General features: G+C 39.4%; 1 protein-coding gene across 6 annotated transcripts in view; it reads right to left on the reverse strand.

Annotated features, from left to right (window-relative positions):
• FKBP5 (FKBP prolyl isomerase 5) overlaps positions 1-27,233 on the reverse strand; it is a 119,459-nt gene that overhangs the window by 54,932 nt on the left and 37,294 nt on the right. For 4 of the 6 annotated variants that reach the window (XM_045500762.1, XM_045500765.1, XM_045500763.1 and 1 more), the window contains one exon: positions 4,443-4,568. In XM_045500762.1, coding sequence (XP_045356718.1) covers positions 4,443-4,547 — 105 coding nt within the window. In that variant the 5' untranslated portion in view covers positions 4,548-4,568. Of the gene's footprint in view, positions 1-4,442; positions 4,572-27,233 lie in introns of all 6 variants that reach the window. The other 2 variants (XM_045500764.1, XM_045500767.1) reach the window with 1 other exon arrangement.

Below are 27,233 nucleotides of genomic sequence, written 5' to 3' on the forward strand. Positions count from 1 at the left end.
CTGATTTTATTCTAATCAAATAAAAAAGGTCACAGAATCCATTCTACATTACCCAGGCAGATTTGCAAATAATTACCTGTCCTTTCTCAAGGCTTCCCTCCCAGTTCTCTCAATAATTCTGTTAGAAATCCTTCCTATACTACTCTAAATCTTTTTTTTTTTTTTTTTTTTTTTTTTCAACGTTTATTTTTGGGACAGAGAGAGACAGAGCATGAACGGGGGAGGGGCAGAGAGAGAGGGAGACACAGAATCGGAAACAGGGTCCAGGCTCTGAGCCATCAGCCCAGAGCCTGACGCGGGGCTCGAACTCCCAGACCGCGAGATCGTGACCTGGCTGAAGTCGGACGCTCAACCGACTGCGCCACCCAGGCGCCCCACTACTCTAAATCTTTAATGCTGTATTTAATTTCACTGTCAAGCACACTATCCCCTCAAAATAAGGTAATAATATAACCAATAGATCCTGCTTCATGCTTTGACACTAAAATCTCTCAAAACATAGAACCAGTTCACATATAAACTGAATCAGAACAAAAAGATGAGTGGACTTTCAAAAAATCTTCAAAAAGAAGTCTAAAGCAAGTTTCAAAAGGTGAGATTTTATTTACTTCTCTCTTTTGCTAAAAACATTACCTTTTGACTAAATTCCACTAGTTTGGTTTACTTTCAAAAAGCTCAACTTCCTAGTATAACAGGTTCCACTTCCTTTTATATGAAGAATATTCAATGTGCAAAAAACCCAGCATCACTGCATAGTTTGATATGATACTGAAAAACTTGTTTTCTAGTAAAGCAAATGCCAAAAAAAAAGCTCCAGGCTGAAAAATATTTAGCTGTCATAAAATCCAGTATACTTATTTTGTTCTTGGCAGAGTAGGCCACTAATGCAGTTGGTCAGTTCTGGGAAAAGAAAATCAAATCCAGGCGTGTGGTGGTATAATTTATTCTGTCAATCACCTATGCCAAATTAATCATCTTTATTAGGTAACAGAGAATGGTAGCTCATGCCCAAGAAACATCGTATTAGGGGAAGAGTCTGAAACTTTATATAAAGAATTCAATCATTTGCTCCTAAGTTCTTTAAGTTGTGTCCTACCAGCCCCGCCCTCTTATCACCATGTGAACACAGTAAACTTCTATTCTACAACTTTCTTAGTTCAAAAGTCCAGACATTGTTTAAAGGAAAAGAATCGGAGGAGCCTGGGTGGCTCAGTCGGCTAAGCATAGGACTCTTGACTTTGTTTGGCTCAGGCCATGATCTCAGGGTCATGAGATTGAGCCCAATGTTGGGTTCCGCACCGAACATGGAACCTGCTTGAGATTCTCTCTCTCCCTCTCCTCCCTCAGCCCTCCCTCATCCACTCTCAAAAAATAAAAAAAATAAAAAAATAAAGATGAGAATCATTACTGCAACTCCACTAAAAACCTGTTAGAACTAATCAATGAATTCAGTAAAATGGGAGGATTCAAAATCAACACACAGAAATCAGTTGTGTTTCTATACGCTTGTTAAGAAGGAAGTAATGGAAAAACAAAACAATCCCCAAAATGCAAATCAAACCCACGAGACTTTACCTCACCTTTTAGAATGGCTATGATGAGAAAAACAAGAAAAAACAAGTGCTGGTGAGGATATGGAGAAAAGGGAACCTTCGTGCACTGGTGGTAGGAATGTAAATGGGTGCTGCCACTGTAGAAAATAGTGTGAAGTTTCCTCAATAAATTAAAAATAGAATTACGATATGATCTAGCAATTCTACTTCTGGGTATTTATCTGAAGAAAACGAGAACACTAGCTCAAAAAGATCTATGCACCCCATGTTCAGGGCGGCAATATTTACAACAGCTAAACCCTGGAAACAATCTAAGGATCCATACGCAAATGAATGCATCAAGAGAAATGTGGCACATATACACACAGTGGAATGTTAATTCAGCCACAATAAAGAACACAATCTTGCCATTTGTGACAACATGGATGGATCTTAGGAGCATTATGCTACGTGACAGAGAAAGACAGACACTGTGTGATCTCACTTATATGTGACATCTAAAAAAGCTGAACTCATAACAGAGAATAGAATGTTAGTTGCTAGGGGCTCTGGGTAGGAGGAAATGGGAAGATGTGAGGAGGTGCCTTAAGCAGTTGCATTAAGGAATGAATTTTAGTCTCGATTCATTTTAAAAAGGTAAGCTCCACAGTGTAATTTTATTTTCCTGAGCTAGTCACTGACTTCCCAGACGTGCCTTGGTCTTTTAAAAAGTTATGTATGTAATAGGGAGTAAACGAGGTTACTACAGATGAGGCACTGTGCTAAATGCTTTATATAATCCCAGTAACTCTATGAGGTAGGTAGTAGTATTGTTCCAATTTTATAATGAGGAAATTTCATCAAAGAGAGGTTAACTACATCGCCCCATGTCACACAGTTAGTAGACTATTTAATCTTAACCAAAAGCCCCATGGTGAAACCTAAGGCTCTAGACAGTGATAAGTGATATGATTTAAAGGGCTTACAATCTCAAAATGCGTCCTACAAGCCTAAAAATCTTATCAGATTTACTCCCTGGAACAAAACAGGGCTGGAGGCAGGTTGAGGAACATGTTCTCTGCATGGGTGGGTACACTGAAAACATGAAAGAGAAAGACTTAAATAGAGCGAGGAGATGGTGCAGACTGCCTGCACAATTTCTACTGTCTCTAGAAGTATCCTGGAGTTTGGGATAAGGAATTCATATAGTTATAGACTGAGAAGCCCTCTGAAAAATGAGAGCATGATACAAATCTATGGCATAAAGCCCTTATTTCTGTAGTTGAAAGTCTTCCAAAATTTGGCTTAGCATGTAGCAAGCTAACGGTAAAACAACTACATTCGGAAGATTCAGGCACAGAAAAAAAAGCTTTCACACAAGCAAGATCAGACAAAACAAACTAAAAAATTCTCATTTACTACTGCTGACACATGGAGATACTAAAACTCACTTAGTGATAATACTTAGAATGTGGGAGATCATATTTTCAGGGAAAAATAATTAACTATACAAAACTTGTCCATGTAACAACAACGTAGGAGAAGGCATGACTTAATACAACTAAAGCATTTAACCTTCTCTCAGCTGCAGTTTATTAATTTATATGGAATTCAAATATACATTTTCCATCAATAAAATGGAAGGATTAACAGGTGCTCTGGTCGTCTCACAAGACCACTGTGAGATACAAATAAAAAAAAGACACAGGGGCACCTGGGTGGCTCAGTCGGTTGAGTGTCCGACTTCAGCTCAGGCCACGATCTCACGGTTTGTGGGTTCGAGCCCTGCGTCGGGCTCTGTGCTGACAGCTCAGAGCCTGGAGCCTGCTTCGGATTCTATGTCTCCCTCGCTCTCTGCCCCTCCCCCCTGCTTGTGCTCTGTCTCTGTCTCTGTCTCTCTCAAAAATAAACAAACATTAAAAAAAAAAAACACTATGCACAGAAATGACTAATTACACAGTGAAAACCATACACAGTTTTTACCTTTAATTTTTAATTTTAGAGAGGGAGAGAGTGCGAGCAGGGCAGAGGGGCAGAAGGAGAGAAAGAGGATGAAGCAGCCTCCACACTTAGCATGAGCCCAAAACAGGCCTCAATCCCATGACCCTGGGATCACGACCTGAGCTGAAACCAAGAGTTGGACACTCAACCGACTGAGCCACCCAGGTCCCCTGTAGTGTTTTAATGAGGAAAGCTAATTCCGAAGTAAGATATATTCTTGGATGAAACCTCACAAAATATCTTCACTGCACAAACAAGAATCTGTATGTAAAAACAATCCTTTTGAACCCTGCAAGTTGGCTTTTCTTTTTCCTTTAGTAAGTCTTCTGAATTGTCATTAGCTATTCACGTCCTTAAATATTACGTTAAAATAACCACCCATGCGTACACGCTGATAACTGGGGGACTCTATCTAAGTCCTACGTCATTTGCATCTGACCCCCAGATCTGTATTTCCTATGATCTAGGATACTGGGCAGGTTAATTCACCCACTGGGGCCTCAATTTCACCATCTCTCTGGGAATAAAAATAAACCTTGGGGTGCCTGGGTGCTCACTCGGCTCCGGTCATGATTTCGCAGTTTGTGGGTTCCAGCCCCCCCATCGGGCTCTGCGCTGACAGGGTGGATCCTGCTTCAGATCTTCTGTCCCTTTCTCTCTCTGCCTCTCCACAGCTTGTGTGCGCTCTCTCTCTCTCTCTCTCTCTCTCTCAAAAATAAATAACCTTTAAAAATTTTTTAATTAAAAAAATAAACCTCAAGTCGTGAAGATGAAATGAGAGTTTAGCACTTAGTAAGCCTCAGTGAACAACATCCACCTCCACCTCCGACCAAAAACACAAACATTTTTTATAAATAATCCTTCCAGGTAGGAAATTTCCCTACATGTCATTCAACCTTGTAACCTCACCTTTAATACTCCTCTATCTTTTTTAGAGGTAATATCCTCTCCGCGTTCAGCCACAGCTGCCGCTGGGTTTTCTCCATTGTTCTTGGCACCTTCATCAGTAGTCATGGTCTTTTGTTAGTAGAAAACCTGCTGAGAAGAAATGTATTTTAGCTAGGAAAAATATCACTGCTTCAAGCACCTGAAAATGCCCCTATGAACTGGGCTCTCCCTGATGTAAGATTTACGTGGGGCCAATAAGGTTAAACGGTGAAAATGAAGACAAAAACGTTTGCCACAGGCATGTATTCATGTCATGCGGCATGTAAATAAAACATCATCCAGTTCTTCAGCTTCCTATGCAGCGCTGGCCCCAATTAGAGAGCAGTACAAGTCGGGTTTGGTGGTGATTACATTCCTTAGCATGATTACACACTGAAAAGCAGTACTTCCGGAACTTTGAAAATGTCTTTTTCCCACAGCCATATTCTTAACAGAGGATCAAGAACGTATCAGGTGACCTGTTTTTAAAAAACAATATATCACAGTGGCAAACAGAACAGGTTTTAGAAGCGCACAGACCCCAGTCCAAGTCTTAGCTCCAGCAGTATGTTTGACACCTGCAAACCTAATCTCACGGAGCCTCGATTTCACATCTGTAAAAGGGACAGAGTACTTTGTTCAGTTACTGCAGGCGTTAGTGAGATTCTGTGTGTATCATGTGAAGAGATTAGCACAGGATCTTAACTTAAAAATGTAAGCATTTATCATGCTTATTACTGGGTTCTCTACAGGGCTATCCTACACTTTTCATTTCCTGCTCGAAATACCTATGGAAGGAGGCTCTCTCTTCCCTAGCATGGCATTCTGAGGCCCTTCACAGTCTGACCTAACCTGTCACAGGCCCAGCTTCCACCACTTTCTTTTACTGTATCTCACGCAGCTCACGCCAAACCAGAGCAGCCCCTCAGCCATAATAAGCCCTGTGCTTTCCCATCTTGGTCCTGTTGCTCACTTTTTCTTCCTCCCTAGACATGTTCCCTCTCAAATGCTTCCCCCGGCATACCAACCTTGACTCTATACTTGGAGGCTGTCTGCACTTCTGTGTGCTTCCCTAGCTCTTCCCTTGATGTGCTGCCTATAATTAATATATTTATAAGAAGACATACTGGTTTGATTTAAAACGTCCTTGAGAACAAGGGCCGTGCTTTGTTCATATTTAGAACCCACAGAATGCCTCTACCTTTCAGAGTGCTAAAACAAAAAAAAGCAAGGAATCTGGGGCTCCTTATGAGCTGTTTGATGTCGGCTATCTTTCACTTCTCTCCGTCTTTCCCCTCACCTGTGTAATTAGAATAAAAATAATAACAACTTTCACAGAGTGATCACCTGGATTAAATGGTATGATATGTATTTTTAGAAGTATACCTTCCAACATTAGCACTTACTGTTATTATCACTCACCCAAATGACAGGCACTTTTTCATACAAGGCAAGCCAGTGTTACCAACAGGCTAATCGATAGATGAAACAAAACACACCTCAGTGGCTCCTGCCATGATTAATTCCATACTGCTTTCCTGGTTGAGCAGGGAAAGTCAAGAATTAACCACTTCTACAGCTATTCTGCATTAGGCTAATAATGGATCTAAAGCTCCCTAAAGTCAATACATAATAATAATATATTGCAGTGTTTTAACTCATTTCCAGTTGACCCAAATATACTTCAGTGTCAACAAAGACACAAATCAAATTCGGCTGTGCCCAAAAATCTTCAAAGAGAACACCAAAAACCAGGGGCTAAGCTCCTTTGCTCTATTTTCTAGTACACTTTATACCAAACACAAAAGATCCAAATGCTTGGCTCAGGATAAGGGAGAGGCCAGAACAAAGCATTCTCAAACAACAACAGAAATTAAGTGCCCAGCTGTATGTGATGCTATGTTAGATAATTAAGAAAATCACATGAACATTGTTGGTTCCCAGCTTCTAGTAACCCACTGCTTATAACAGACTTCTCTAATGCATAGGAACTTGTAGAAGCCACCTCCAAAAGAGAGGGGGACAAAAGATTTTTAAAAATAGTTTGCGAGTCATGAATCATATTCCTGGAAAAATATATGTACCCAAAAAAATTTCCTGGGCTTCATCAGTAGACATCCATCAGTAGACCCCTGGCAAAACTCTGAATTAAATCAATGAACAAATTACAATAACCAGGTGGAAGGTTCTAAAGGAGTAGGACAGTCACAAAGTCTCAAAGCATGAATCTAGATTACTTAATAGAGGAAAAGGGCTTTCCAATGAAGTGATCTGACAGCTATTCCTTAGCACAAGTGGTCTGCATCAAGATCGAACTGTGTACTACCAAAAGTAACACAAACTGATATCACTGTGCCTCCTGATGTGGTAGAATGGCAAGTATACATGTAGTAATCCTACCAAAAGTATTTAACCTGAAACTAATCAAGAAGACAAGACAAAATTTGTTGTGGAATATTGTAGGAGACAACTGGCCCAGATTCTTTAAAATGTTAATGTTATGAAAGATCCCTCACCCAAAAAAGACAGAGGTCCTGCTCTGGTTTAAAGGAGACTAAAGAGCTGTTTCGAAGGGACATATGTACCCCAGTGTTTATAGCAGCACTATCAACAACAGCCAAAGTATGGAAAGAGCCCAAATGTCCATCGATAGATGAATGGATAAAGAAGATGTAGTATATCTATACAATGGAGTATTACTCGGCAATCAAAAATGAAATCTTGCCATTTGCAACTACACGGATGGAACTGGAGGGTATTATGCTAAGTGAAATCAGTCAGAGAAAGACGAGTATCATATGACTTCACTCATATAAGGACTGTGAGACAAAACAGATGAATATAAGGGAAAGGCAACAAAAATATAAAAACAGGGAGGGGGACAAAACAAAAGAGACTCTTAAATATGGTGAACAAACAGAGGGTTAGTGGAGGGGTTGTAGGAGGGGGGATGGGCTAAATGGGTAAGTGGCGGTAAGGAATCTACTCCTGAAATCATTGTTGCACTATATGCTAACTAATTTGGATGTAAATAAACAAACAAACAAATAAATAAATAAAGGAGACTAAAGAGACACCGCGACCAAATGTGATGTGTGATCTTTGGCCGGATCCTGGATTAGGGGGACAAAAGTATCATAAAAGTACATTTCTGGGAGAATTAGAAAAACTTGGAAAAGTAAGACTGTGCATTAGATTATTATTACTTCATAATGTCAACTTTCTAGGGTGTGATACAGTAGTAATGTTTTACACAGAATAATATTCTCATTCTCAGGAGACACGTGCTGAGGTACTTAGGGGTGAGGTGTCATGAAGTGTGCCACTTACTTTCAAATCATTTATGAGAGTGTGTGTGAGCACAAATATCACAAAAAAACTAAAAGCTTTGAGAAAGCATGGCCACCACACATCCAAAGACAATGCCTTTCTTTTCAATGCTCATCAACTGGGGATCAGCTGAACTTTTAAATGAAAATATTGTCAATCAAAAAGCATTTTCTTTTGCTTCTAATCCAAAGGGTAGCAAACAATGGCTTGCTAAAATTCAATAAATAGAAAACCTGTAAGCTGATCTGCTAACTTTGTAAGTCTCACTTGATCAAGAAATTTACTCTTCATTTTTGGTTCTAACACTGCAATGGATACAGGTGATTTCAGACAATGGTTCTAAGTAGTATGGAGTTGCTAAGAAGAGGAGTAGCATGAATTATTAAAACACAAAGATAAACAACAATAAAACTGTTTTCAACGTTCAAAGGCAGATAAATCTGGAAGAATAAGGAAAAAAACGGAACTTTCCAAGTTTTTTCCCTTAATTCCAGTTATGTCATTTGGGGTACAGATTTTTATAAACAAACAAAACAAATTTTAAAAAACCCTTTTTCCGGGGAACCTGGGTGGGTAGCTCAATTGGGTAAGTATCCGACTCTTGATTTCAGCTGAGGGGATGATCTCACGGTTCCTGAGTTCAAGCCCCAAGTTGGGCTCTGTGCTCGCAGCGCAGAGCCTGTTTGGGATTCTCTCTCTCCCTGCTCCTCCTGCTCGGGCACGTGCACACGTGCTTTCTCAAAATAAACAAACATTAAAAACAAACAAACCAACAAACAGCTTTTTCCTTGGGGTGCCTGACTGGCTCACTCTTGCAACTCTTGATCTCGTGGTCGCTGAGTTGAGTCCCATGTTGGGTGTAGAGATTACTTAAATAAAAATAAAACTTAAAAACAACAATGACCTTTTTCCTTAATCTAGTTTATATGAAAAAAGGCAGGAAGAACAGACAATTCCTAAAAACCGGCAAGACACACTGAGAAAGTTTCACTTTCTTCATGAGACAGCCTTTTCTTCTCTCCCCTACTCTCGGTTTATTCTGGATTTAGAACCACTATGTAGCTATGGATATTAATCTAGGATAAAGCTCACTGTTCTGAACTGTCCAAAGGGGGGAAACTGCTACCCGGCACATCAGAGAGGGAACACACAGTTCTGTTATGGACATGCCAGATAAGCAGGCACTCTCCAAAGCGCCAGTCCGCAAACACCTGAGACATAACAGAAAAATGAGAATACGCTTACAATTTCACCAACAGCGTACTGAAAAATTCAGTCAATGTAACTAGACTGTCAGATTCCCCAGACGAGAAGTCCTTTTAAAGCGTTATCCACTAATTCCCCGTGTGTATTACTTACTGTGTTGTTCTCTGTTAAAATATAGATAACTTGTATCAGGTTATCCTACTGTCTACCAGGAGAGTTTTCAGAAAGATTAAAAAAAAAAAAAAAAAGAATATAGGAACTAGATACTTGGTTAACAGCACAGAACATTACAGTAGCATTCTTTCTACGTAACACAGATGCCTGAGCCATAAAGGTTTTCAGCCTCCTAGAACTAAAACACAAAAGAAAGAAAACACACAAGGAAAGAGGTATATACCCTGGGGCTTAATTCATCTTAATGCAGTAATTCATCTTAATTTTGAATATACTCGAGTGAGGATGAACTGAAAAGCCCTCGCTGACTTTCTTTTTAATTTTTTTTAACATTTATTTATTTTTGAGACAGAGAGAGACAGAGCATGAATAGGGGAGGAGCAGAGAGAGAGGGAGACACAGAATCTGAAACAGGCTCTAGGCTCTGAGCTGTCAGCATAGAGCCCAATGCGGGGCTCGAACTCACAGAGTGTGAGACCATGACCTGAGCCGAAGTCGGATGCTTAACCGACTGAGCCACCCAGGCGCCCCTGGCCTCACTGACTTTCAACCCAGGCCTCCGTCAAACATTCAAGTCCAGGAACACACCAGCATGTTAGGAGGAGTTCCCAGACAACAAAAGATAAATATGCATGCAGAGGAAAGAAGATCACATATGAAGACAGACTATACATCTCTATAAAACTGCACACTGCATTTAGCCATGTTCCCCCAGGTAACGTCCTTCCTCCATACTGGGGAGGGGAATGGAAAGATGATTACGACTACTGCCACGTGTGCCCGTACATTTTTTTCTCCTTCAAAAAGGAAACCTGTGAAAAATGGCCAATAAGCACATGAAAAGACGCTCAACATCATTAGTTATTAGGGAAATGCAAAACAAAATCACAATGAGATATGTAAAGGGGAAAATGATCCCCTTCTCTCCTTCTAGGTTCTTAGGCTGGTCTAACAATTAAATTTACCTAAGACAGATTAACAGGAGGGAAAAAAAAAAAACAAATTTTGTACCTGTGAGAACCCCAAAGATAGGAAGCTCCCAGACAAGCAAGTGAGGCTTATAAGCCATATGGAAAAGGGGGTAGGAGTCTAGAACTTCAAGGAGGAGGAAGACAATTCACAGGAAGATGGGAGGAAAAGATGTTTTATAAGCAAATGTCTGCCCTGCCATGCAGATAAATCTTTTTTATATAAAAAGTTATCTCTGGTATTAGCTCTCTTCATGGTACAGGCCCTCTATCTAAATTTTTTTAGGCAGTTAAGGGAGAGGTAGAGATAAAAACAAAAACCAAAACCAAACGTCTTCCTGAGTCTATTAGACCTCGATTGCCTTCAGCTCAAAATAATCCACATGCCAAAGTGGCATCTTCTGGGGTCACATATTCTGCCCCCCTCTTAGATACCACTTCACACCTATTAGAATGGCTATATGAGAACTTAAAATTATGAGTGTTGGGGAGATGTAGACAAACTGGAACCCTATGCTTTACTGGTGGGGATATAAAATGGTGCATGCCCTGTGGTTCATCAAAATGTTAAACACAGAATCACCATTAGGATCCGGTTATTCTACTCCTGCAAATACACCCAAAGGAAGTGAAAGCAGAGACTTGTACAGCAATCTTCATAGCAACACTATTCATAATGGCCAAAAGGTGGAAACCACCCAAGTGTCCATAAACAAGACATGGTGTGTGCATATATGTATTATTAAAATATCTGGCCATAAAAAAATAAAATTCTAACACATGCTACAACATGGATAAACCCTAAAAACATTATGCTAAGTGAAATAAGCCAGACACAAAAGGGCAAATATCACATGACTCTTTCATGAGGTACCTAGAACAGGCAAATTCACAAAGTCAGAAAAGTAGAATAGAAAATTAGTAGGGGCTGGGGGAAGGGGAATGGACAGTTGTTTAATGCGTGCAGAGTTTCTGTCTGGGAAGGTGAAAAAGTTCCGGAGAACAACAGTGGTAATAATTGCACAGCAATGTGAACGTATGGTCACCGCACTGTACATTCAAAGCTGGTAAAAACTGCAAATTTTGTTATGTGTACTTAAGTACAATCAAAAAAAGAAACAAGAAAGAAATCTGAGGCGAGAGCAGATGGAAATTAGCAGAACAGTCAGCCAGACTTAACTTCTCTTTAATCCTCCCACCTTCACCGTGACTGAAGATGCCTTTCTCGTTTCCAGTGTGCATCCAAGGTTGGGAACCGAGTCTCCAGCAGTGACTGCTGCATCAATTCTTCAGAGACTGAAGGCTCAGATGTCCAGTCAATGAGACAGCAGAGCAAAAAGAATTCTAAATGGGATTACCACTTTATAGCTAGACACTATTTCCTCCTTCATTGTATCTCTTAGATACATACGATGCTTTGGTCAACTCACTTTTCTCAGTTCAAGCAGTTACTGAAGAAAGCAAAGTTAACAGACCAAATTTATAATTACTTCTGTCACTGACCACTTGGATGAATTACTATTCTCATTAAAAACAAAACAGGGGCGCCTGGGTGGCGCAGTCGGTTAAGCGTCCGACTTCAGCCAGGTCACGATCTCGCGGTCCGTGAGTTCGAGCCCCGCGTCGGGCTCTGGGCTGATGGCTCGGAGCCTGGAGCCTGTTTCCGATTCTGTGTCTCCCTCTCTCTCTGCCCCTCCCCCGTTCATGCTCTGTCTCTCTCTGTCCCAAAAATAAATACACGTTGAAAAAAAAAAAATTTTTAAAAACAAAACAAAACAACAACAAACCCTAGAAAATATTAGACCATCCAAATGTCAAAGGTTGGAGGACAGTACTAAATTACCAACTTTCTCCAAGATGACACTGGAATCACAGAAAAATTTGTAAAGCTCTAACTGAGCTGGAAAACAAAAAGTGTGTCACTGAACCAGAAGGCAGAAGGGATCAGACTAAAGGAGAGAACAAAGAAGCGCAAACTGACTTCTAAATCCAACAGTAAGAGACCAGCTCTTCCCCATGGAGTCTGCGGTCAGCGTCACAAAAAAAGCAGGAGTGGGCCAGAGAAATTAAGTAGAGAGACATGTCTAGGAAGAGAGCAGAAGCTGTGTTTGGGTCAGTTAGGCCAGTTAGGTTTCCTTCCCTCCCTAGTGCACAAGGTGTCTCCCATTCTTTATAGAAGAAACAGGGATTTTCTTTATTCTTGGGGTTCAGACAGATCTTGGTGATTTGTTTTCTTTCCTTAATTCCTGCAGGGCCTTGATATCCTGGCCCTCAACTGCTGAAGGTGAGTCTTTGGGGGACCTCAGGGGAGGTGCTACTATTATTTCTTCTCCTTCCATGTCTGTCCTCTGCCTCTAAAAGTCTTGCTAGACAGACTGTGGACATCTTGGTTCTATCCTTCAGATCTCTTAAGCATGTTTCTAAACATGGGATAAATATTAGAATCACCTGGGAAGCTTTAAAAAGCCACTGGTGCTTGTACCCTATTCCCAGAGAATCTGTATATAATTGAGCTATGCTGGGGCCAAGGCATCAGTGATTTTAAAAAGTTATCTCAGATGATTCTAATGTGCACACAGGGTTGAGAGACATTGAGCTTTTCTCTTCAACTCCATCGTTGGCTTTTGGTTCTATATTCTAAGAGATTTCCTTTGACGGAATTTATAGATCGCTATTTGGTTATCAACTCTGTCCATTATTTCATTTATTCTGTTCAAAGGATCTTTTATTTTTTATTCTTTATTTATTTTTGAGAGAGACAGAGAGCACGAGCAGGGGAGGGGAAAAGAGGGAGACAGAATCAGAAGCAGGCTCCAGGCTCTGAGCTGTCAGCACACAGCCTGACACGGGGCTTGAACCCACGAACCACTAGATCATGACCTGAGCCGAAGTCGGATGCTTAACCAACTGAACCACCCAGGCACTCCTTTTCAAAGGATTTTTATAAACAGTGTTTTTGATTTCTGTACACTCTTATCATCCGATTGAACATTTTTCTTAGCATGTCTTTATTTTGTAGATGCAATCACTTCTCAAACATTTAAGGGTTGCTCTTAGGATAAAATGGAACATCTATGAATAAGTATTTGGCTAAAAGTTTTGTTTTTCATTTTGCAGGGGGAACGTTGCTGACAATGTGTATCCCCTAGTATCTCCCCTGGACACTGGGCAGTGGTAAAGGTTGAAAGGTTAAGAAAGGGAAATGAGAGAAAGATAGCGTATTCCAAGTTAAAAGTTAAGTAGAAGGGGAATGTATAAAGATGTGAAAGTGACAAGGGAGCCATTTGATATTTGTGCTACACTTATAAAGGGAAAAGGTAAAATGCTTTAGGCAAAAGGGAAGTAGAGAGCACAGACTTAAAAAGAGAAAAGGACCAGAAAGACTTAAATATACAGAGGAAAGAGTCAGGAGGAAACAGAAAAGTAATGACTTAAGAGTAGGAAGAACACAAGTGTACATTTGTTAATCACTTAAACATTTATAGATTGCTTAAGTTACTGCTAAGTTAACCATATGGCTAAATAAAATATGCTGAAGTTTTTCCTCAATAGAATAACATGGGAGTGTTTAAATAAAATTTGGCAAGGGGCGCCTGGGTGGCTCAGTCGGTTGAGCATCCAACTTCGGCTCACGTCATGATCTCACAGTTCATGAGTTCAAGCCTCAAGCTCTGTGCTGAGAGCTCAGAGCCTGGAGCCTACTTCAGATTCTGTGACTCCCCTCTCTCTTCCCCTCCGCTGCTCACGCTCTGTGTCTCTCTCTCAATAATAAACGTTAAAAAAATTTTTAAATAAAATTTGGCAAATTCACACTACAAAAATATAATGCAGTCTTTGAAAAGGATGAGATAAATCTAGATAGTACAAAATGACTTAGTTAAGAGTCTAAACACCAGAAACATCCAAATAGCTGAATTAAGATTTTATAAATGCTCATCCACTGTGGGGGGGGGGGGGGGGACACTGTAGTAAATGAAGTGTATTGTTACGGTGCATAGTGCCCAGTGCCCAGTGGTGATTTGGTCCTCTGGGTTGTTTAGGGAAAAAAAAAAAAAAAAAAAAAAAAGTCAACTGATGATATCACAGAGGGTAATACATGTGACAATGTGGTATTATTTTAATTGTATCAACCAACCACGGTTCCCAGTTTGTAGATTTTGCCATGTGCAAACATTTTACAGCACTGGATTACAATTATGCAAATATAACATGTCAAATTTTTTTATCATGGTTTTTTCTCAGAGTTAAGATAGCTAAATTCCAGAAAGAGTAACATAGAACAGGTAAGGTTTTAGCCATTCCAGATAAAATAACCTTCTAATAAGGACATGAAAAGATGAAAAGATGTCTAAGATGTCCTATTAAGCAAATGGCGAGTTGCAAACACTCTGTAATATGATCCTATTTTTAGAAGGAACATAGGGTGTATGTGTGTATAATATTGCTTATATACACAAAAAGTTTGGAAAGATACCTACTATTAAAACAGCCAGTAAAGACAGCTCTGGAGAATGAGATCTGGGAGGAGAAGGGTAAGAAGGAATTTTCACTTTGTAATTTTATTTTAGATAATTTAAATAGTTTAATGCTGAGGATCTATTACTTTCATATTTTTTCTTAAACTTAGGACAAAAAGATGAAATACTTCATGATTCCACTCATCAGAACTTTTTACTTTTTTTCTCTTCAATTTAATGAAAACATTTTGGAGTGCCTTCGATGCAGAGGAAGAAAACTCTGATTGAGCAAAGAGTCCTTGCGAGACACCCAGAAGGCAGTCAGACATGAGGCCTGAGTTCAGAAGAGAAGTCTGCATGTTCACTGGGAAGTTACCAGACTCTACATGGAAATTAAGATGAAAATATACACAGTAGTTGCAATTACTACTAAGCAAATAAAACCGTGTTCTCAAACTTATAATGTCCAAGCCCCACTTCTGAGTACTAACACCCTTAGTGATACAGTTGAACAGCTTAAAAACCACAAACCATCCCCAAAGAAGACAGCAATATTACCCAGGAGAGATTTAAAAGATCTCTCAGCACTGGGGTGCCTGGATGGTTCAGTAAATCGAGCATCTGACTCTTAATTCCGGCTTGGGTCAACATCCCAGGGTCGTGGGATAGAGGCCCATGTCTGGCACCATGCTGAATGTGGAGCCTGCTTAAGATTCTCTTCTCTCTCCCTCTGCCCCTCCCCTGTTCGACAGTGTGCCATCAATCACTAAGATCTTTTAGCACTTTGAAAGCACTAGTCCTCTCACTGTCCTTTAATACCATACCATGGTTCAAATATAATTATTTACTATTCTTTTACCTCCTCAGGCAAGCATGTGAATGAATCCTTCCCTGGTACTTGACTTTAGGCATTGCCTCTTGGCTGTGACTAACTGTAGCCTGCTCCGCATCAAGTCATGAAACCCCCTTAGCCCCAAGGTACATCTGATAGGTATCGTGGGTCAGACTTGTGGTAGAGACTGCTAGCAGTTCTCAAGTCTCTTTTTCTCCACTTCTTCTTAATTAATAAAACCCCTAGTTTTTAACTGAACACAAAGCTTCCCAAATGAAGCCCCAATGTCCTCCCTTACAGCTAAATATGGCCATGTAACTAAATTCAGGCCAATGGGATGTAAGGAAAATATATCCGTAAAGGAACAGGTAGCCAAAACATTATAAGGACACATGTGAGTTAAAAGCTGAAAGATAAGTGGCCATTCAACAAATATTTACTGAGCACCTACTATGTGTCAGACACTGTCTGAGCCAAGGGAGATACAGCAGTAGTGAACAGAAACAATTTCTATCTCCTCAGAACTTACATTCTGGTAAAGGTAAAGACAGAAGTAAGCCTTTATTACCTGTTCATGTTTTTGATAGAAAAATCAAATTTCTGGGGCTCAGTCAGTTAAGTGTCCGACTGCAGCTCACGATCTTATGGTTCATGGGTGCGAGCCCCGCGTTGGTCTCTGTGCTGACAGCTCAGAGCCTGGAACCTGCTTTGGATTCTGTGTCTCCCTCTCTCTGGCCCTCCCTGCTCCTGTTCAGTCTCTATCTCTCAAAAATAAACAAACATTAACAAAATTTTTAAAAAAATCAAAATTCTACCTTGCCACAGTGGAAGATTATCAACCTGGGTTGGTTCATAGGGTCAAACAGTTTGCTTCCAAATCTGCTGATGATTTCTAAGAACAGGCCAACAAGGTAACGCATGACAAAGGTCTGCAAACACTGTACGTTGTGTCCCACTCATTTGTGTACCTCTACCACCTAGCCTAAGTGAATGGCAAAAAAGCACTCAACAAACACTGAAATAAATGAACTGTGATTTTCAAAAGTAGTCAATATAAAAGTGGTAAAATATAAGACGCTAGAGTAAGGAATCAGTACTGAAATATCATTACCAGTTGACTATATTCCCTCTCCAAATCTACTATGAAAAAATCTAGAATTACACTGTACCTGTGTTCAACTATAAAAAAAAAAAAAAGTAAAAATAATATTCTGTTCTAATCAGGAACAGTAACAAAACCCTGGCATAACTAGTATATCTCTGAAATGCACTGTAAGTACATGTCTGTGCATATATACACATAATAGATTCATCTTTTGAGAGAGAGAGAGAGAAAGAGAAAGAGAGAGAGAAAGAGAGAGAGAAAGAGAGAGAGAGAAAGAGAGAGAGAGAGAAAGAGAGAGAGAGAGAACATGTACACAAGTGAGTAAGGGGCAGAGGGAGGGAGTGAGAAAGAGAATTCCACAAGGGAGAGAGAGAGAGAGAGAGAGGGAAAGAGAGAGACAGAGAGGCAGGGCTCACCCAAAGCGGGGCTTAAGCTCACCTAATGTGGGACTCGAACTCACAAACTGTGAGATCATGACCTGAGCCAAAGTCAGATGCTCAATGATTGAGTCACCCAGGTGCCAGTAGATTCATCTTATTAATATCAATTTGGCTTACACACAGGCAGTAAGAACAGAACACTACACCTAGCTGTCTATCTCTTGAGTACACATTAAATAGCAACTAGAGGAAGAGATGGTTCCCAGCTGGAACGCAGAGAGAAGAAACCTAGTATAAAAGTTCTGCATAATACTGTATCCCCTTATAGTACTGTCTCATTAAAGCACTGAAATATAAATGAAGCAGATTTAAGATAGGGCCTTAATACATGTTTTCAAAGGTCCATTTTTTAAAAATCTTTTAAAATGTTTATTTTTGGGACAGAGAGAGAGAGAGAGAGAGAGAGAGAGAGAGTAAGGGGTGGGTGGGGAGAGATGAGCACAGAGAGGAAGACACAGAATCCGAAGGAGACTCCAGGCTCAGTCTGAGCTGTTAGCACAGAGCCCAACATGGGACTTGAACTCACAAACCGCAAGATCATGACCTGAGCTGAAGTTTGACACTTAACTGACTGAGCCACCCTGGTGACCCCATTATTTTTTTAAAGTACTTTTTAAGCTTTTTTTTTTTTTTTTTTTTTTGAGAGAGAGATAGAGACCAAGTGGGGGAGGGGCAGAAAGAGAGGGAGACAGAATTCCAAGCAGGCTCCATGCTGCCAGCACACAGCCCAATGTAGGGCTCAAACTCATGCACCGTGAGATTGTGACCAAGGTCCATTATTATGTCCAACAGAAAAACTGTATGAGAATAGCATTTCAGGTCTGTGAACAAAACCTTAGGTAGAAGAACAGAAACCTTGGCTACCTTAAATCCCCACCATACAGGTGCAGAAGGAGAACAGCAGCTGAAGACAGAGAGGGGAAAGAGTGCTGCTCTCCAGATTAATGTCCAGGGACTTCTGTCTGGGCACTGGGTTTTCAGAACAAGTATCTTCCATTACAGGAGAGAGGCAGTGTTTGGGGAAACGTCTGGAGAAAAATAGAATCTATAAGCCTGTTAACAGGGCGAGAATATGGAAAATTATTTTTGATGTATCCCCACCCTCTCCCAGAACCCTCCATTTTGCCTTGGTACTTTCCCCTGTATGCATATCAAGTTACTGACCAGTGAAGTTTGTTAATGGGACTTACTCCATCCCTTAAGGATCAGGCTCTTAGGACCTTCCTAGATGACAAATTAATCCCATAACCAATCCTGTCAACTAGACAAAGATTCGTCTATCTCCCTACGTAAACACCCTCTTTGGATAAGTGACTCAGATATTCCACAATTCTGGAACAAATTTCTCATTAAAGGGTATACATACAGTAGAGCACTGAACCACGCCTGAAGGTAAACTATGATCTATTGCTAACTAGCTATGGAATCTTTGGCTGTCGCTCAGTTTCTCCATCTATAAATTTCAGGAGGTTAGAGTAGAATGACATCTAAGATTTATTCCAACTAATATTTTATATTTAGAATCACTTTTTGGTGAGTAAATACATATTTTACTTTATGGGAAAATGAGATTTGAAATGTGGAAGGGAAAACAATTCCCAAGGAATGGAAAAAGTTACTTTGGTATTACAGAATTCACTTTTCACTGCAACTCTCCAGCAAAACACTATTAATTCTGAGCTTTACCACCTTAGATACTGCATTCGTTATTTTACAGCTGCAGTAACAAATTACCACCAACACACAGGTTAGGTAATACACATTTATTATCTTATAGTTCTGGAATCAGAAACAGATCTCTCTGGGATAAAATCAAGGTGTAAGCAGGGCTGCAATTCCTTCTAGAAACTCAAGGAGAAAATCTATTTCCTTGCTTTTTCCAAATTCTAGAGGCCACCTACATTCCTTGGTTCATGGCTCCTTCCTCTATTTTCAAAGTAACAATATTGTGGTGCTCCTGGGTGACTCAGTCACTTTAGCATCCAACTTCGACTCACGTCATGATCTCAGTTTGTGAGTTCGAGCCCTTCATCAGGCTCTGCACAGGCAGCATGGAGCCTACTTGGGATTCTCTCTACCCTCCCCCACCCCCACTCTCTCTCAAAATATATAAACTTAAAAGAAATTCAAAATAACAATATTGTATGTCTCTGATCATTCTTATGCAGTCACATTGCCTTCTGATCACAGCCAGGAAAGTTTCTCTGCTTTCTTAAATTTCTTAAGAATCCCTGTGATTATGTCGGGCCCATTTGGGTAATCCAGGATAATCTCCCCATCTCAAAGTTTTTAATCACATCTACAAAGTCCCTTCTGTGTAAGGTAACATACTGACAAATTCCAGAGATTAGGATGTGGACATATTTAAGGGGCCATTATTCTACCTAACATAGATACCTGGTCATCCAATCAAAATCCTAAGAATTTTTCTCCCAAGCCCAGAATACTGTTGACTTCCTCCATTTTCTCTTTAGGGTTCTTATAACATTCTTTCCTATTTATCATCCAGTTGAACAACAATATTCTAATCTGACAATAAAATTAAACCTAACATTTGATGTATATCATTCTGAAAATTCCTTTAGAATTTCAGAAAGCCTAAGTTGGAACATTTATTATAGTTTTTCAGCTTCATGATAAATTAAAACTGTAAGTAAACTCGGACACCTGGGTGGCTCAGTCGGTTAAGCGTCCAACTTCAGCTCAGGTCATGATCTTGTGGTTATGAGTTCGAGCCCCGTGTCAGGCTCTGTGCTGACAGCTCAGAGCCTGGAGCCTGCTTCAGATTCTGTGTCTCCCTTTCTTTCTCAAAATAATAAATAAATGTTAAAAAAAAACTGTAAGTAAATTTGATCATACACAATGGACCTGTTCCTACCCCAAACTTAATCACTGGAAATTATTTAAAAAATTATTGAGTCCCTTATGTGATTCTGAAATTTGAGCAGCACAATATAAACACTGAAGAACACACAAGTACATTTGTTTTAAAATTTTTTTAAGGTTTTTTTTTTTTTTTTTTTTTTTTTGAGACAGCGAGAAAGCTCAGGGTAGGGGCAGAGAGAGAGGTAGACACAGAATCCGAAGCAGGCTCCAGGCTCTGAGCTGTCAGCACAGAGCCCGACACAGGGCTCGAACTCACAGACCGCGAGATCATGACCTGAAGTCCGACACCCAACCAAGTGACTCACCCAGATGCTCCACACAAGTAATTTTAAAAACAGATTTAGTGGGGCGCCTGGGTGGCACAGTCAGTTAAGTGTCCAACTTCAGCTCAGGTCATGATCTCGTGGTCCGTGAATTTGAGCCCCGTGTCGGCTCTTATGCTGACAGCTCAGAGCCTGAAGCCTGCTTCGGATTCTGTGTCTCCTTCTTTCTCTGCACCTCCCCCGCTCACTCATTCTCTCTCTCTCTCTCTAAAATAAATAAACGTCAAAAAAAATTTATGGGAATGCAAGCTGGTGCAGCCACTCTGGAAAACAGTATGGAGGTTCCTCAAAAAAACTAAAAACAGAACCACCCTACGACCCAGCAACTGCACTACTAGGCATTTATCCACGGGATACATGTGTGCTGTTTCGAAGGGACACATGCACCCCCATGTTTATAGCAGCGCTTTCAACAACAGACAAAGTATGGAAAGAGCCCAAATGTCCATCGACGGATGAATGGATAAAGAAGATGCGGTGTGTATATATACACAATGGAGTATTACTTGGCAATCAAAAAGAATGAAATCTTGCCATTTGCAACTATGTGGATGGAACTGGAGGGTATTATGCTAAGTGAAATTAGAGAAAGACACAAATCATATGACTTCACTCATATGAGGACTTTAAGAGACAAAACAGATGAACATAAGGGAAGGGAAACAAAAATAATATAAAAACAGGGAGGGGACAAAACAGAAGAGACTCATAAATATGGAGAACAAACTGAGGGTTGCTGGAGGGGTGGTGGGAGGGGGGATGGGCTAAATGGGTAAGGGGCACTAAGGAATCTACTCCTGAAATCATTGTTACACTATATACTAACTAATTTGGATGTAAATTTTAAAAAATAAAAAATAAAATAAAATAAAAAGAAATAAAATAAAGAAGGTACAACCCTTAAAAAATTTTTTAATAAAAATAAAAACAGATTTAGTGACATATATTTAACATACAATAACTTGCACATATTTAAAGTATACAATTTGGTAAGTTTTGACATACGTACATATATCTGTAAAGCCATCACTACAACAAAGATGAGCCTGTCATTCCAAAAAGTCTTGTGTCCTTTTATGATTCATTCCTCTCCAGCTCACGTCTCCAGACCTCTAATCTGCTTTCTGAATAGTTTATATTTTATAGGATTTCATATAAATAGAACCATGTCTCTTTCCTGGCTTTTATTACTGTAATTATATTGAGACTCAAACACATTACAGTGTGTATCAATAGTTCCTTCCTTTTTATTGCTGAGTAATATCCCATTGTATGAAGACAGTGCAAACTGTATTTGCCTGCTGACGCACATTTGAATTATTTGCATACTGATACACATTTGGACTGTTTTCAATTCCTGTCTTTTACAGATAAAGATGCTGTGAATATCTAGGTACAATCTTTATGTGGTCATGTGCATTCAACTCTCCCAGATAAGTGCCTAGGAGTAGAATGGCTAAGTCATAGGGTAGGAGTACATTTTAGGTCGTTAAGAAAGTGCCAAACTTTTTTCCAAAGGGGCTATAAAACCTTGCATTCCCACCAGATCAGGTGCTCCACATCCTCACCAACACTTGGTACTGCAAGCCTTTTTAACTGAAAACATCCTAACAAGTTTGTAGTGGTATCTATCGAGGTTTTAATCTACATTTCCCTAATGATATGGCTCATCTTTTCATGTGTTTATCTGCTACCCATGCATTTTCTCTGGCGAAATGCCCACTTGTATCTTTTGCCTATTTTTTACTGGGTTGTTTTCCTATCGCTGAGTTTTGAGAATTCCTTATATATTCTAAATAAGTCTTTAACCAGAAAAGTGATTTGTGGGGGTGGCTCAGTCAGTTAAGCATCCGTCCGACTCTTGATTTTGGCTCAGGTCATGATCTCGCATTTGTGAGTTCAAGCCCCGCTTAGGGCTCTGCGCTGACAGTGCAGAGCCTGCTCGGGATAGTCTCTCCCCCTCCTCCCCTGCTCTCTCTCTATATCAAAATAAATAAGTAAGCCTGAAGAGAAAAAAGAAAAAGAAAAAGAAATGGGATTTGTGAATATTTCTCCCATTCTGTGACTTGTCCTTGTTCTCTTAAAGGTGGCTTTCAAAGAGACATTAATATTGATATAGTCCAACTTATCTTTTTTTTTTTAAAATAAATCATGCTTGTTATTGTATCTTACAAACCTTTACCAAACCCCAAAAATCACAAACATTTTTTTCTAGAAATTGTATAGATTTAGGCTTTAGATTTAGGTCTATGACCAATTTTGAATTAACTTTTTATGTGTGATGCAAGGTATGATTAAGGTAGGATTCATTTTTTTTCTATAGGAGTACCAAATTGTTCCATTTATTGAAAAGACTATCCCTGGGGCACCCGGAGGGGCGGGGGGGGGGGGGGGCTCACTCAGTTAAGCAGCCAACTCTTGATTTCAGCTCAGTTCACGATCTCCTGGTTTTTGAGTTTGAGCCCCGGGCGGGGGGCACTCAGCTCACAGCATAGGGCCTGCTTCAGATCCTCAGTCTCTCCTTTCCGCCCCTCCCCCACTCATGCTTCTTCTCTCTCAAAACTAAATAAACATTGAAAAGACCACTCTTTTTTCATTTAATTTCCTTGGTGCCATACTCAAAAATTAACTGACCGTATTTTTTTCTGGACTTTCTGTTCTGTGAATCTATTTGCTCATCTTTACATCAATACCACTGTCTTGATTAACATAGCTATGATAAGCTTTAGAAGTCCTCTCTGCTCTTCACCAAAATTGTTTTGGCTGTTCTAGGACCTTTGCATTTCCGTACGAACTTTAAAACCAGCTCGTCACTTTCCAGAAATTGCTGGTTGGGGATTTTGAGTGGGATTGTACTGAATCTGTATCTTTATAGAGAATTGACAATATTGAGTCTTCCCATCCTTGAACATAACAGCTTTTCATTTATTTAGGTTTTCTTTAATTTTCCTCAGTAATATTTTATAGCTTCCAACGTAGAGGTCTTATACATCTTTTATACAATTTATCCTTAGGTAGTGAATATTATTTATTTTACTGTAAATGGTATTCTTTTTAAATTTCAACTTCTGACTATTTGCTCATATATAGAAATACAAGTGACTCTTCTATATTCTTGTATCCTGCAACTTTGTTACATGCACTTAATTGTTCTGGGAACGTTTTTTTTTGTTTGTTTGTTTGGTTTTTTTTTTAAGAAATCACACAGAATCATGTCATCTGTAAATAAAAAGTTTTACCCTTCTCTTTCAATCTAGATGTCTTTTATTTTTCTTGCCTGATTGCACTGGCTAGAACCTCCGGTACAATGTTGAATAGAAGTGATGACAGTGAACACCTTGTCTTGTTCCTGTTCTTAGAGGGAAAATATTCAGTCTTTCAGCCTTAAGTATGATTTCAGCTATTGATTTTTCATAGATGCTCTTTATCAGATTGAGGAAGTTTCCTTTTTTCCCTAGTTTGTTGAGAGTTTTTATCATCACCATATGTTGGATTTTGTTAAATGCCTTTCTGTATCTACAGAGTTGATCGTATGGTTTTTCTTTTTTACTTTGTTATTGGCTACATAGTCTCTGCCCACCACCTGCCTTATCTAAAGGAAATATATCCCAAGACCCCCAGTGGATGCCTGAAACTACAGATAGTACCAAACCCTATATATATGATTTTTTTTCCTATATGCATGTATCTATGATAAAGGTTAGTTTATAAATTGGGCACAACAATAACAACAATAACAGAATTGTAACATACTGTAATAAAAGTTATGTGAGTGGCACCTGGGTGGCTCAGTCAATTAAGTGTCCGACTCCTGATTTCAGCTCAGGTAATGATCTCAGTTTTGTGAGCTCGAGACCCATGTCAGGCTCCATGTGTGCTGACAGTGTGGAGCCTGCTTGGGATCATCTCGCTCCCTCACTCTCTGCCCTTCCCCTGTCATGCTGTCTCTTGCTCTCTTAAAAAAAAAAAAAAAAGAAAAGAAAAAGAAAAAGCTACGTGAATATGGTCTCTTTCCCAAAATACCTTTTTTTTTTTTTTTAAGTTTATTTATTTTTGAGAGAGAGAGTGAGAGAGAGAGTGTGAGAGGGGGAGGGGCAGAGAGAGAGGGAGACAGATTTAAAGCAGACTCAAGATTCTGAGCTATCAGCACAGAGCTTGACACGGGGCTCAAACTCATGAACCGTGAGATCATGACCAGAGCTGAAATCAGACGCTTAACCAACTGACCCACCCAAGCACGCATCTTAAATTGAACTTAATTGAACATCTTAATTGAACTGTATTTGCCCTTTTTCTTGGGAAGATGGGAGATAAAATGCTTACACAATGAGATGAAGGCAGGTGAATGATAAAAGGCATTGTGATGTAGTGTTAGGCTACTATTGACCTTCTAAGGATACATCAGGAGAACCGTATGCTTCCAGATTCCAATTGGCCACAGGTAACTAAAATCATGGGAAGTGAAACCACAAATAATGAGGGATTACTGTTCGCATGCCTGGGACAAATCTCATTTGGTCACTGTATTTTATCTACCTTATATGTTGTTGGAGTCAATTTGCTAAAATTTTGTTAAGAATCTTACGACTATGCTCATAAGAGAGATCAGTCTATAATTTTTTTTCTTGCAATGTATTTGGATGGATGGATTTATTATTTGTTATTTAATTTTTTAAGCAATCTCTACACCCAATGTGGGGCTTGAACTTACAACCCCAAGATCAAGAGTCACATGCTCTACCAACTGAGCTAGCCAGGGCACCCACCCATGTCTGCTTTTAATATCAGGATAATACTAGTATCAAAGAACAAGTTATGAAATATTCCCTCTTCATCAATTTTATGGAGGAATTTGTTTAAAACTGTATTATGACTTCTCAAAATGTTTGGTAGAATTCATCAGGGAAGGTATCTGGGCCCAGAGTTTTATTTGGGGGGATTTAATGTCTTTAATAGGTAAAGGATTATTCAGGTTGCTTGTTTCTTCTTGAGTAATCTTTGATATTTTGTCTTTTTCAAGGAATTTGCCTATTTCATCTAATACACTGCCATAAAATAATTAATGCCATTGTCGTATTTATCCTTTTAGTAACTATAGGATCTACAGCTTTGCCAACTCTTTTCTTCCTGATATTGGTGACTTACGTCTTCACTTTTGCCTGATCCATCAGACTGGAGGTTTATCAATTTTACTGGTCTCAAAGAGCCAGCTTTTGATTTCACGGACTTTGTGTTTCACTAGTTTTGGCTTTTAGCATTAATTCATTTCTTCTGCTTACTTTGGGTTTAATTTTCTCTTCTTTTTCTAGTGTCTTAAGGTGGAAGCTCAAGACACTGATTTGCAACCTCACTCCTCTAACACAGACATAATATTTTCCTCCTAGCACTTGTATTAGCTACTTCCTGCAAATTTGATACACTGTTTTCATTTCCATCCAGTACAAAATACTTTCTGAATTCATGTTTGATTTTTTTTTTTCCCTTTGACCCATGAGTTTCTTAATTAGTTTCCAAATATTTAGGGTTCTGGAAAAGACAGTTTTCTGTTATCAATTTAAAATTTAATTCCCTGCTGGTCAGATGACTTATTTTTTTATGATGTAAGTAATTTTAAATTTATTCACACTATTCTAGGGACAAAAATGTGGTCTATATTAGTAAATCTTGTATGTGTAACTGAGAAAAATGTATATTCTGCTGTACTAGGTAGATGTCAAATAAATGTCAATTAGGTCAATTGGCTGATAACGTTTAAACCTTCTAACTCATTACTGATATTTTGTCTTCTTGTTCTATCTATCAGTTGAGTGGGTAAGGTACTGAAATGCCCAACTATAATTGCAGATCTGTTTCTCCTTTCAGTTCTATCAGTTTCTGATTCATATATTTTGAAGCTTATTAGGTACAAAAATATTTAGGACTATTAATTCTTTTTGAACTGACCACTTTATCACTATGAAACAACCTTCTTTATTCCTGGTACTATTTATTCTCTGCTCTAAAATCTAGTTTGTCTGAGGGGTGCCTGGGTGGCTCAGTCGGTTGAGCATCCAACTTTCGTTCAGGTCATGATCTCAAAGTTCGTGAGTTCCAACCCCACGTCAGGCTCTGTGTTGACAGCGGAGAGCCTGGAACCTGCTTTGGATTCTGTGTCTCCCTCTCTCTGCCCCTCCCCTGTTCATACTTTCTCTGTCTCAAAAATAAACATTAAAAAAATTAAATAAAATATTTAAATATGTTATATATCTGTATTGGACATTCTCAATCTCTCCTATACTGCCTTGAAAATATGGAATACAGTCATAATAAATGTTTTAATGTCTTTCTCCACTAACTCCATCATCTGTATCTCTGTTTCTACTTACTGATTTTCCTTCTCAGGGGCTGTATTTTCTGTTTCATTCCAAGTCTGATATTTTCCACTGGAAGCCAAATGTAAATTTTACCTTGGTGAGTACTAGATATTTTTGTATACTTATAAATATTAAGCTTTGTTCTGGGATGCAGTTAAACTACTTGGAAATAGCTTCATCCTGCTGAGGTTTTTTTTTTTTTTTTTTTTTTTTTTTTTAAGCTTTGTTAGATGGGACCAGAGTCTTTAGTTTAGGGCTACATTTGCCCTACTGCAGAGGCAATACCTTTCTGAGTATTCTACCCAATATCCTATGACTTACATCTTCCTCTCTGGCTGGTGGGAACACAACATAAGAAAGAATCAGATTACTCCCTCTAATCATTTTGGGTGGTCTGTTCTTGACTTTGGGTAGCTTCCATAAAACACAACTGATCAGTACTCATCTGAAGACTTAAGGGGGACTCTGCAGACCTAAGAGTTCTCTCTTTGTGCAGCTCTTTCTTTTCCAAAATGTAGCCACCTTTGGCCTCACTGGCCTCCAGCTATCACCTAAACTCAAGGAGACTGCTGGGCTCTGCATGGGAACGCCCCCCCCCCACCGGCCCCCCACCAACTTCCTTACACTGTAGCCTGGAAACTCTCTCCAGGTAGTAAGCTAGGATAACTAACTGTAGGGCTCATCTGTTTCTGGTTTCTT

The sequence above is a fragment of the Leopardus geoffroyi genome, chromosome B2 (assembly GCF_018350155.1).
Source record: "Leopardus geoffroyi isolate Oge1 chromosome B2, O.geoffroyi_Oge1_pat1.0, whole genome shotgun sequence".
In the NCBI taxonomy this organism is placed as follows: Eukaryota; Metazoa; Chordata; class Mammalia; order Carnivora; family Felidae; genus Leopardus; species Leopardus geoffroyi.